General features: G+C 37.5%; 1 protein-coding gene across 8 annotated transcripts in view; it reads right to left on the bottom strand.

Moving 5' to 3' along the window:
- PCGF5 (polycomb group ring finger 5) overlaps nt 1-13,265 on the bottom strand; it is a 101,911-nt gene that overhangs the window by 5,561 nt on the left and 83,085 nt on the right. For all 8 annotated transcript variants that reach the window (XM_045023343.1, XM_045023344.1, XM_045023340.1 and 5 more), the window contains 3 exons: nt 10,304-10,452; nt 3,757-3,855; nt 2,136-2,225 (listed from right to left, as the gene is read on the bottom strand). In XM_045023343.1, coding sequence (XP_044879278.1) covers nt 2,136-2,225; nt 3,757-3,855; nt 10,304-10,452 — 338 coding nt within the window. The remainder of the gene's footprint in view (nt 1-2,135; nt 2,226-3,756; nt 3,856-10,303; nt 10,453-13,265) is intronic.

Below are 13,265 nucleotides of genomic sequence, written 5' to 3'. Positions count from 1 at the left end.
ATCCATCAAAAGAAGAGATTATCATCTAAGAACCATTATCGCTTTTGTACCACACTTTGGCTTAAAACCAACTTGACCAGGGGCTAGACAACCACAGAAGAGCAGATGTCTCTGGAGCTGCCTTACTATAACCTCCTTGATAATTTCCTCCCCAAAAAGAAGTTTCCAAACAGGTTAATAACTGGAGAGTGTTTTACCAAAAACATAATTTTTGATATATTTCACCCAGGCAGGAATAGCATCCTGAAGAGACTTGAGCTACTTCAAAGATGATAGTATTATACATTTTATATTTTCTGTTAGTTTTGGTTTGCAAGCATTGGCAATTAAGAGTAATTTATACTTATCCAATGGAAAAGGTGAATGCATCACTTGGAGATTCTGTGTGACCATAAATGTTCCATAAAATTTCACTGAGTTTTCAGTAACATCATATATATCCAAGAAAACATTTTTATTATAATTTTTTTGAAAATTTAAGCTGGTGCAAATATGGGCATTTGACCAAATAGCATACATTACTGCCTCCAAACCAATACAACTGTCAAGAATCCATGTGTTGACAGGAGGCAGTAGTTCAGCCATCATGAATGCATTCTATTATTGTTATTGCCTCATTTCTCCTCAATATTTCTTTAGAGCACAAGCAATGTTAACAAAATTCAGAAGGTTAGTAAAACAAATACCAACTGGATTCAAGGGCGATACTACTCTTAGATTAAAACACTCTTTGATGGTGCAATATTGCATTCTTGATAGTCATTTTAATCTCAGTGCAATATTCTGTCTGCAAACTTAGTCAATATTTGCTATGGAGAAATTAATTTTTTTTAAGGTCTTACTAGGTTTAAAGGTGAAACTGTTAAAGAAGTTTGTGAGTTGTTCAATCAACATTGTGCTTAATCCCGTCTCCTCTGCCTATGCCACAGTGAGTACATGTAAATCAGAAAAACCAGAGTGATGAGGGCTGGGGCTCTGGAATTTACTACAGCTCAGTAAAACTACACCAGTACTTAACCTTAACTGAACCCATGGGCAGCTTCCCCTTGCATTGAAATGCAACCATTTTGCACACAATGCAAAATAAAGAAGAATATATAATCACATATAACATGAATGAATATATAAAAGAAAGATAAAATAAATACAACAGGCAATGAGATGATTTCTGAGAAATTACTGACCAAATGGGAGTAGTTAATGGTCCAAAGCAAAACTAAGGGTTATTAACTCAATCTGATCATTGATCCCCAAGAAATGTCCTTCAGCAAGATAGCTATTGCTTTTCTAAACTATATATGTGGGGGAAAAACATTAGCTGTCCTATCTGTTGTGGACATTATTAGATGTTTACTCTACATGACATGACTATAGAATTAAGGAATGTCAAAATAATTAGATGGCTTGAATGATTTTTCAATGTCCCATCATATTATAGATCGGGGTAGGCAACCTATGGCATGCGTGCTGAAGTTGGCAAACGAGCTGATTTTCAGTGGCACTCACACTGCCTGGGTCCTGGCCACCGGTCCGGGGGACTCTGCATTTTAATTTAATTTTAAATGAAGCTTCTTAAACATTTTAAAAACCTTATTTACTTTACATACAACAATAGTTTAGTTATATATTATAGACTTATAGAAAGAGACCTTCTAAAAACGCTAAAATGTATTATTGGCACACGAAAGCTTAAATTAAAGTGAATAAATGAAGACTCGGCACACCACTTCTGAAAGGTTGCCGACCCCTGTTATAGATAGAGCATTTTGAATACAGAATGATTGGACAGAAACTCCTAGACTTTTGCAAGTTAAGGGATCATACTATTTCAACTGAAATTCCCACGATGACTAAGTGTTTGTGGTTTCAGATATGTATATTCAAACTTTGTATTCCTGCTAATTCTGAATGTTAAAGTCTGTATAGTATGCCTGTTGTAGTGTTTCAATAACTAATCTTAGAATTTTTTAATATAAATAATCTGGAGAGTATGTGAGATTAATTTTTAAATACAGATTTTGTAAAGATCAGAGAACACCTATTGGACCAAGCCATGAAGCCATACAAACTCTATAAAGAAATCTATCTAAACACAGGCACACATAAATACACGTAAAAATCATAAAAGTACTCACATTTTCGCCTCTTAGTCTCCATCTTGTCATATAGATGAATTCCATAGTATGATCCTTCCCCATGATTTCACCATTGCATAGTACATCCAGCTTTAAAAAAAATGATGACAGAGTCCAACAGATATGAAATTGTTACTTTTAAATGAAATCATAAGTGAATCTCTTAGCTATTTAATAATCCCACCAGAGACTCTTAGTGAATGAACCATACATTGACTAAAATAACATGTTGATAAATGTCAATGCAGATGAATTCCCCCTAAAATATTGATTTTACTAATTCTGTACAATCACCTGAGTAAAGAGAAAAGCTTTACAGTGTGCCTTGGAAGATGCTTTGAACATTGCAATACTCTTTTAGTCCTAAGGAGACACACATGATTATCACACTTTCCTGCTTATTAAAAAATTTAAGAATAACCCAAAAATGCAAATACCATTCTTCATTAAATTGAGGACTTAGGGCAGGAGAAGGAAGCAATGTGATGAAGTGAGAGAGTCTGTGAGAAGCATTTCTACAAAAATGGCATTGTGGGGTCCCCTGTTTATTCTCTTAGGTCTTATCTCCACTGAGACTTTTTAGAAATTTTCCTATTGCTGTTTAGCAGAGGAGCTGCTCCATTGGCCAGATGAATATTACTTCCCCATCTCACGGGGGTATTGTGAGGGAAAATATATTAAAGAACATGAGGTGTTCAGATATTATGGTAATGAAGATAATATAAATACTTAAAAATAGGTTAGTCTGTCAGAACTGGGCCTCTTTTCACATTACAAAGTAAAAATGAAGGATCACTAATGAAACTGAAGAATGTTTTGGTCAGGTGGTGTCTAATCACCACTCCTTCTTTCCCAGCAGTTATAGCTATAGGGCTCACTTTTGTTATTAACCATATAAAAGGAGGCAAGAAGAGAAAACATATACCTGTATATCAAAAAACTGAAAAGATAGCTAATACATAAGTATATGATTCTGTTATGGGTACTGTGACTTTCCAGGACCTCTATGACTTGTTATGGGGCAGGGCTGGAGCAGCTGTTAGCCCTGGGCCACCGAAGCAGCTGGCCAAGGTTGGGTCAGCCCCCGTTGCTGGAGCAGTGACGCCCGGAACAGCTGACTAGCGGCTAGCCCTCGGAGCAGCTGGCTGGGGTTGGGTCAGTCCCTGCTGCAAGAGCAGTGGAAGGGCTGGAGCAGCTGCAAGCCCCCAGCAGCACTCTATTTGTCCCTCCCTCCCCAGGGTATTTTTAGTAAAAGTCAGGGACAGGTCGTGGGCAACAAACAAAAGTTCACGGAAGCCCGCAACCTGTCCCTGACTTTTACTAAAAATACCTGTGACAGAATCTTAACCTTACTGATAAAACAAAATGATGGTCACTCCAAAGCTGAGCAACAAGCAATATTTACATGAAGGTGCCCAGGTAGCAAGTGCAGTTGGGTGCTCCATTGGCAAAGTGCCCTTCAGAGGGTATGGCTCATTTCCGGGTTTAGGAAACCTTGTACCAGAGACTGAATACTGCCTTGTACCCACTGACTGAGTTATTTTAAAAAGCCTTTGTTTAGCTGAAGCTTAAATTTAATATTATGCAGGGGGGGTGGCGGTGGGGAGGGAGGGGGAATTACCTCATAAGAACTTGGAAGCTTTAATTTTAAACTGAGAAACTTTTTGATGGTTCCCACAGTCACTCGTGTAGAACAGCGGATGAATTTCTTCATTAAACCCTAAAGGAACATATCAGAGAAGGGGTGTTAGATATTTTGAAACAAAGCACCCTCACTTAAATAGCATATATGCAACTTTTGGTACAATAATGTTTATTAGAGTGGGCATGTTTACTGTTAACTAATTTTACTGTATTGCCTGTATTTATTTAGTTTTATTATTAATTTATGAAGGCTGTATATAAATTTCTGGAAGGCATAATTTTTTTATTAAGCCAAGGTAGGCTGGTGAAATTTACACTGCCACAATTTCCTTGTTCCTTGTCCGGTGTTTGGCTGGGTTAGAGCACCCCCAATCTGCTACTGCTTTGCACTGGCTAGTTTGATAGTACAGTACCAGATATTTGGAACAGTTAACCCATCCTGTTCAATGGGTCTGTATAAAGAATCTACTCTCACTTTAGGTCTCTTTTCTTGTTCCATATAAATTTTAACAACATCCTTTGTATTCCTGCAAGGGTTTTATCTAGGATAATCACAGAAAGATTTTGAAACAAGAAAGTATCAGGGGGTAGCTGTGTTAGTCTGTACCCACAAAAACAACAAGGCAAGTCTGGTGGCACCTTAAAGACTAACAGATTTATTTGGGCATAAGCTTTCATGGGTAAAATACCCACTTCTTCAGATGCAACCAGATGTATCTGAAGAAGTGGTTTTTTTACCCACAAAAGCTTATGCCCAAACAAATCTGTTAGTCTTTAAGATGCCACCGGACTCCACGTTGTTTTTGAAACAAGAAAGATATTCTTGGCAAAACGGTTATTTTGACTGACACTGTTCTTCCTAACCAACTTGCACGCTTCCTCCAGTACTCCACATCTTTTTTCATTTGCTGAAATAGTTTGACATTTAAATCATAGAGCTCTTCTAGGTTGTCTGAGTTTTAAATTTCCAGGTATCTTATAGAATTTGTTGCCCATTTGTACCTTAATGTTTTCTGGAGCAATAACTTTTCAGAATCTGGCAAATTTACAGCTAGCATTTCAGATTTGACATAATTTACTTCAAATCCAGACACTTTCCCAAAGTCATGGATTTCTTTAGAAATTAATTTTATGGAAATATTTGGCTTACTTAAAAATAATATGACATTACTTGTATTTAAAGATTCTTTCTGATAAGTTCCTGCAAGTTTTATTCCTGTGATAAGATTCATTGTTCCTTTGTGCAAAAGGCTCCATGCCAGTGAAAAAGTAAAGGAGACAATGGACATCCTTGCCTAGTCCCTCTGTGTAATTCAAACAGTGATGATTTAATCCCAGTAACTTGCACAGTTGCTTCTGGACTGGTGTAAAAAGCAATTATCCATTTAAGGAACTGGGACTCAGTGTCCATAAGGGGCAGGATTTGAAATAGAAAGTTCTACTCTATTCTATCAAAGGCTTTCTCTACAAGAAGTGATAACACAAGAAACAGATCTTTACTTGATTCAGCATTATGGATAATTCCAAGTATTCTCTGAATATTATCTGACATTTGTCTTTCCTTAATTAATCAAGTTTGATCTGGATTTATATAAGCTGAGAGCATGGAGTTTTGCAATCGGCTAGCTAATATTTTTGCTAAAATATGTCGTGATTCAACAGTGCATAAAGTAAGATCTTTTCCAACTTTAGGGAGAACAACAGTAGCTTCTTTCATAGGTTGTGGAAGTTCCTCCTTTAACAGCAAAGGGCAAAAGGTACCCCTCAAGGGACCCACTAATACCTCCTTAAATACCTTGTAAAATTCAGCTGGAACACCATCAGGTCCAGGAGTTTTATCACTGTTCATGCTTGCTATTGTCTCTAAGATTTCGTCCTCTGTTATTTCTTTAACTAAAGTTGCTTAATCAATTTTATCTTTGGCAAGTCTGCTATTTACAGATATTTCTGAATAGCTTCAGAGCTTGGATGTATACTGTATGGTCCACCACTAAGTGTTGCAGACCCAAAAGTAAAAAAGAGAGCTTTTAAAATACAAAAAGCAACTGCTAGGATTCCCTACCTAGAGGCAATCCAAAATGATGTTGGAGATTTGATGAGGTTGGAGTTTTCCCCAATTCTGGCCTGCCTTACAAAGGTGGCCTTCTGTAAACACATGTATTGTATTATGAGTGGAACCAAAGGATTAAAAACATTTTTGTTTAATGATTGGGGAAATGAAAGGAGGACTGATTGAGACCCCCCTTTTAACGAAAACAAAATTCTGAATTTTTGTTAACCCTTACTTTAAAAAAAAAAGGGGGGGGGGAGATAGGTAATAAGACAAAGTAACTGGGTTTTTTATTTACATTTATTGATATTGTATTATGTTATTTATTTATTTAAAGTATTAGATCAGTGGTTGACCCCCTCAATAAATTAAAAACACTTTTTAATATTTTACACCATTATAAATACTGGAGACAAAGCGAGGTTTGGGGTGGAGGCTGACCGCTCGCAACCCGCCCCATGTAATAACCTTGTGACCTCTCGAGAGGTCCCGACCCCCAGTTTGAGAATCCCTGTATTAGATGTAGCGTAGGTGTCCTTCCTGAATGATTAGATTTGTATATGTTCAGGGAAATAGGCTGTAGAAAATACTGTGAAAGGACTGAGCCCATCTTCAGTTACTACTACTACTAATTTATTTGTTACACAGTAACACCCAGAAGCCTAATTAGAATTGAGGCCCTATTGTGTTAAGAAGTGTATAAGCATATTATGACAATCACTGCTTTTAACAGTTTACCCTCTCTATGGTCATGGGCCAGAGAAAAAATAATATGGGTCCATCCCACCACTCTTTGAAATTATAGCATGAAAGCATATTTAAGAGTAGGTTAGATAAATGTCTATCAGGGATAGTCTAGACAGTATTTGGTCCTGCCATGAGGGCAGGGGGCTGGACTTGATGACCTCTCGAGGTCCCTTCCAGTCCTAGAATTTATGAATCTGACATACTGAGGTTTTTATAATAAGTAGCAAAAACAGCACATATTTCATTAGGGTGTGTAATTATCTTTTGCTGATTTTTTTTTTTTACTTACTGGAATAACATGTTGCTGTTGAATCACTTTAAGCTTTTGAGCCAAAAGATTATAATTTTTATTTCCTTTTTCATAAAACATCTTCTTTGGATACCTACAGGCTTTTTCAGTGGCATCTGTCATCAACATATTCAATTTCCCCTTATATTAGTTAATATTCTTCTTCTGAACCTATGTTTATGACTGTCTTGTAATCTTTTTATCTCCTATTCTAGTTCTATTTTTTTCTTGAGCTCTTTCTTTCTTCAGTTGAGAGTTCTGCTTATCCAAATGGCCCCTAAGTACAGCTTTACCTGTCTCCCATTAATCTGAAAGTATTGAACAATATCCTCTTTAACTGCTGCAACCCGATCTTTGTCTTGGAGAAACAAGCAGTTCATTTTCCCCCAAAAAGTAATCTTTAGGACCTATCCCACCTATCAAATACTACTTTCAGTGGTGCACAATCTGACCCTGTAATGGCACCAATTTGTGCAGGTCCTGTCTGCTTCATTAAGGATTTAGACAGAAACAATAAATCTCGCCTAGTGTGGGTGTGAATAAAATGTAAAATAAAACTTCCCCACTGGTGCAGTTCTGTCCTACAATCTAAGATTGAGTTATTAGCACAGAGAAGTCAATGCTACACCTGTTTTCCCACCCCTCTTGACTTTTTTGTCAGGTCTATCCCCCTAAAGAATCAGTGTGGAACAGAAGTCTCCTCCAGGTATAATTTCCTTGTCCTAAAGTGCTGCAGAATTTTAAAAATCTTTTTAAAAAATTGCTTTTAATTGGGAGGCACTGAGCCAACTCTTATTAATAACCCAGCAATGGTGCCCTTCAACAAGCTAAACTGGTCTTTAATGTGGAAACATACATGTTCAGCAAATACATGCACACCTCTTTTCTTTTCTTTTCTTTGGCTGAAGCAAAAAATATCTGCCTAAACCAATTACCTTTCATGCCCATAATTTGCCCTTCTTGAGAATGTTTCTTCAAGTAGAATAATCTAAGAGCGTGTTTTTTAAATTCATCCAGAACTTTTTCCCTTTTAATGACATTATTTAGCCCTTTGACATTCAAAGATGTTATTTAAAAGGAAGAGCCATTGAGAATAATTATTTAGCTTACTGAAAAACTTGAAATGATTGTGATTTTTTTTAGCTGTTTGATGGCATGTCTCTGGTTTCTAATTGTGTTGCATTCGCGATAGTTTGCCTGAATATGGCTTGATTTCTGTTTGTAAACTTCCCTAGCTATTTCCTATAACACTTCCCCTTTGCCTCCCCACTCCTGGCTCTCCCCTAGTTTAAATCCAAAACCAAAATACCACCATAGCATATAAATCACTCTTCAAACAAGTGTTTTGCTGAACTCTAAACCTCGGTACTCTCCCCATGAATACTTGGGCTGCTTCTCTTGTAATTCAAAGATGGTACATTCTCCACCTATGGGACCTTGACCCTCACCCTCAGGGATTGATTATCATCTGCTCACTTAAGTTACATTTGAGCCTAAGGGCTCCTCCCCATTACCTCTCTATTGTCAATCTCCTCCATCCCTAGGATACTCCTACTCATTCCCTATTGTCCTTTATTTTCTAAAATGCAGCTATCACAAAATTATGCTCATCCCACTTAAAGCAAACACCATACTATTTCCCTTCTAACATTAACATAGTTACTTCACAATTGTTCATTCTTGATGACTGGAAGTCCCTTCTGTATAATCTTTAGCTGATTCCTTGGATACCTGAGTACTCCTGTTCAGGTTCACTTCTGCCACTGACAGTATATTATCGAGAGGATTTGTCTTTTCTTTTCCTAACCTCTTTTTCTTGGGTTTCATCATCTGCCAGGATTTTTCCAGCATTTTATCCTTGGTTTCTACCTCTGGAGTAGGTGTTCTGATTTTTTTTTCTTGGAGACTCCATTTTCTGAAACCCTGTGCTCTGTTTTATGGGAGGAATTAGTAGGTTCAGGAAGTCGATGAAGGCAGTTTACTTTGCTAACCCCTTACATCTCAGGCTTCCGGAAGCCATTTTTGTCTAGCCCTCTGCTGGTCCTCTATTGCATTGCTTTTAACTTTCTTTTAAGGGAATCAACAACATTGACAAAGCAAGTTCTTCCAATGTATCAGTATTTTGTACATTTTTTAAAAAAATACAGAAATGAAGAAAATATAAAAAGGACATAGGCTAACAGGAAAGGGACACTGTCACATGATAGCTGAACAGATGGAACACTTCTTGAAACCTCTTTGGCTCATAAGAGTAAAAGATTAAAACCTTTCTCAAATAATCCAGTGAAAACTCTCTAAGGCCCCAATGCTGAGATTTGATCGGTTATTGCAGACCCTAGCACCTATGTGGTTAACACTTTTCATCCAACCTGCAAAACACAGAGACCTATCTTGGAAGAAAGAGACATTTCTTGCAACATGTGACATATTGAGCTGAGGGAGGGACACAGACATACACACAGTTCTGCTGATCCTGAGTCAGAACAAAGACTTTTCTATTGAGTAAAGAGTTTCAAATATTGAGCATGCTTGTTTAAAATACACAACTATTCAGTAAACATTCTGTAGGACTTGACTAGGTGAGTACTTTGTATCTACCCTTTTATGATTTTCTCTGTGCAGCAGTTTGACAATTTGACAGTAAAACGGGCAAGGATTCCTAAATAGCTTCCTCCCCTTAGGAAGGGCTCAGACATGAGAGAAAGAAAATACCCTCAAGTGCTGGAAGACTGGTAAGCAAGCCTCATCAGCATTGGCCTGCTAAACCCAGGGTTGTGATTTCAGTCCCTGAGGGGACCACTTAGGGATCTAGGGCAAAAATCAGTACTTGGTCCTGCTAGTGAAGGCAGGGGGCTGGACTCAATGACCTTTCAAGGTCCCTTCCAGTTCTAGGAGATTGGTATATCTCCAATTATTATTATTATTATCTCAATTTTTCAAATAGGGGAAGTGACTTGCCCAAGATCACAGAACAAGTTAGTGTCAACACTAGGTTTATAGCTCAGGAGATTTGGCTCTCAGTTCCTCAGTACTCAAGCAATCCTTGGGTTGAAAATACTAAATACTTTTTTTGTGAAAGTGATGGGAAGATATTTCAGCCTGTTGCTGTAAGTGGACAAACCACAGCAGAAGATGATGTAAGGTAATGTAATACTATGGTGTACATTTCTATTTGGTATTCCAGTTCTCATCCTGCTTTACCACGACATGTGCTAGTCCTATAGATTATTGAAAAGGTTAATCACAAATGAGGAATTTTATAGACAGCTAATTATGAAAATTGCAAGATTCTTTCTAATGCTCCAAACAAGAGTGGATTTTGTTATGGTGACAATGGAAATGGTTATAGGTCATGAACACTGCAAAACTCTCTCCAACAGCAGTTTATCTAAATTGTCAAGAAATAATAAGCAGCACAGATTCTTTCCAACAACTTACTTTTACTATGTTATCCCCTGACTGCCCATTGTTCCGTAAACAATCAAGGCAAATAGCAATCTGTGGGTCACTCCTATGATAATCTTTATCGTCTTGATTTTCATCATCCTCTTCATCTACTTTGGACTTGTCAGCTTTTGGACTTTCATCTGTAAAATATAAAGATCAGATTATTCAGGTACCATACAATTAAAAGGAATAGTTTGCAATGCCTGGGAATGAATTAGTACACTCAAACGTACACACAGAGATATAGATATGAAATCAAAGATATATTTAAAGCTAAATTCTCCCAAATGCATTAAAATGTTTTGGTTCAATTATTTTAAATCTGGCATAGTTTTCCAAATATGTTCTTTAAAAATATGCTATTGGACTGAATTTCATTCAATGCACTCTTTAAAAACTGCTCAATTTACAATCCCTGAAAATTGAGGTTTACTACTGAAATTACAGTTTTACATGCACACAAAGGATTTCTACTTTACAGATAGTGGTTAGGCAGGTGGTCAGTAGTGATTATGGTAGTTATTTTTGTGTGTTTACTTCCTGTAATTAATAAAGCTCACATCTCAGAATAAATCAACCCCATTTAACTATGCAAAACTAACATCCATTAGCTATCCTGCAGTAAAATCCTAGAGGCGACAAAGCACTGTATTTTTACCATGAAGTATACTAGACAAGATCAACCACAGGTGGAGGTACAGTATTGACTTTGCAGTAAAATCTACAGGTGCCCTGTCTCCACTAGGATTTTACGGCTAATGTGTTAAATATCCTGCTGTAAACCCCCCCCCCCCACCCCCGCCACACACACTTTTTTTTTGCAGTGAAGACATAGCTTCCGTAACTATGTGTTCTTATCAGTTACCTTTTATCCTCCTTCACCCATTCCTTCCATTTATTTGTTACACCCACTTGTTGCATCTTAATTTACATTGTAAACTTTTCAGGGCATGGCATGTCTCCTACCATGTATGTTACAGTGTCTAGCACAATACAGCCCAGTATCAGGGGAAGTGTCCTGAAAGAAAGAAAGAGAGAGAGAGAGAGAGAGAGAGAGAGAGAGAGAGAGAGAGAGAGAGAGAGAGAGAAAGAAAGAAAGAAAGAGTGTGTGTGTCTCCAACTGGAGCCCTCCTCTGCTACTGCCCCCGAGGCACTGCCCCTTTTCCTCAAGCCCCTGCCCTCATGCTGCTCCCTCCCCCTAAGGCCCCATCCCTGCTCACTTCTCTGCCCCCTCCTAACCCCTCACTCACCCTTACGGCTGGTAAAAAGTGCATACCCCTCCCACTTTTAAAAGTGAAGGGGCCACGGCCCCCTAACCCTCCCCCCGTTAGAGCCCCAATCTTAACAGGGACCTCTGGGTGTTTTTGTAATACAAACACCACTAATCATACAGCAAATTAAAATGGTGTGTTTCTAACTAGCTTAGCTTTTAATCAGTTTGGAAGACAACAAACAACACACCTATTATATACACCTAATAGTGGCATTCTCGGAGTCTCTCTATTTTATTTAGGAAGTTACTAGCAAAGGTTGTTCACTGCAGGCACAAAACACTAATTCAAGATATCAAGACTAATAAAGTGCTGACATGAGTTACAGAAAAATGAGTAGCTGATAAAAATTGAGAAATAAGAATGAAAGTAGGGCAAAAGAACAGTTTAAATAATCTGATCCATCAACTCCAATTCACATGCATGCAAAAACTGGCTTATGAGAAACAAATGACTTGAATGGATTACTTTTTGCTTATTCTGATACTCTGTTAAATCAGGTTCTATTATGTTTTTGTATTTCCACCTCAAACTACTCATACATGAATAAAACAGTTAAAATGTGAAACCAGTGTCAAAATTGTATGGAAAACAATCTCTTATGCCTAAAGTAATTAATTAATAAATGCACATATTTTCAGACATAGTAAGTTATTCACCTTGTCCACTTTTGTTACTCCAAATTTTTGGAAAGAAAAGTATCAGACAAGCCAGAAACAAGATGACTCGATGTCTGAAAGACATCACTAAATCACTGGCACATTTTCTAGTTGAACAAACCACATTTTTATTTGTCCCTGCAGCTGCTTTTTACAATCTATCAACAGGATATACTGTATCAAACTACCAAGGAAAGTTCTGTGAAATTCCAGGAATTAAACCCCTTTCCTCAAACAGGCAAAGTACATATGATAAACAGTTGTCTGTGGAGAATTATCTGTGCTTCACGGCTTCTGCAGCAAATACAAAACCTTGTATAACTTTAATTTTCAGCAGTTACTAATGCTGAATAATAGAGGAAGCTTCAATTAAGGGATCTGGGTTTCCTATTAAGGCTTTTCCAATACCAGACACTAGGGAATTAGCTAACTTCCAATCAGATAAACAATCCAGGAACATGTGCAAGAGAAATATCTTTCAGAACACCCTGATAGGAATTCAACCCCCCCCTCCCCTCCCGACCTTAAGAGCTCTATGCTATTTCCCAGAAAAATCCTTGCAGCTATTTCAACTATGATCTTGTCTAGGCAACTATCCAGGCATCTGGTACAAGCAACCTATTAAAGCATGACTTGATGCAATTGAAAAGAAAATATATTTTTTAGACTTGTAATACTGAATCAGTATCCAAGACATTTCTTCAATTCAAAGTAACCAAATCACACATGGCAGAAAAATCCTTCACACATGACAGTATTAAGCTGCTGCCGGTACCACAAAGCAACACTAGTGAAATTATTCAGTAAGAAATCCATACTTAATTTCTTTTCAGAGCAGATTTCTAAGCACTTTCTGGGTGTATAACTTATTCCAAATGCTTCTGTTATGTAAACATGTCTATCCAACCTGTTATCTGGACTCAGAAGTGTCTTGCAGATCCAGACTCCCTCAGCCCAAGGTCACCTTTGCATTAATGGAAAGACCCCGTATCTGTGGCTCTATGGAAGCATATTTTGTTAGTA

This window comes from Mauremys mutica, chromosome 7 (assembly GCF_020497125.1).
Source record: "Mauremys mutica isolate MM-2020 ecotype Southern chromosome 7, ASM2049712v1, whole genome shotgun sequence".
Classification (NCBI taxonomy): domain Eukaryota; kingdom Metazoa; phylum Chordata; order Testudines; family Geoemydidae; genus Mauremys; species Mauremys mutica.
The sequence above is the reverse complement of the archived record's forward strand: the minus strand, read 5'-3'. Positions and strand labels throughout refer to the sequence as shown.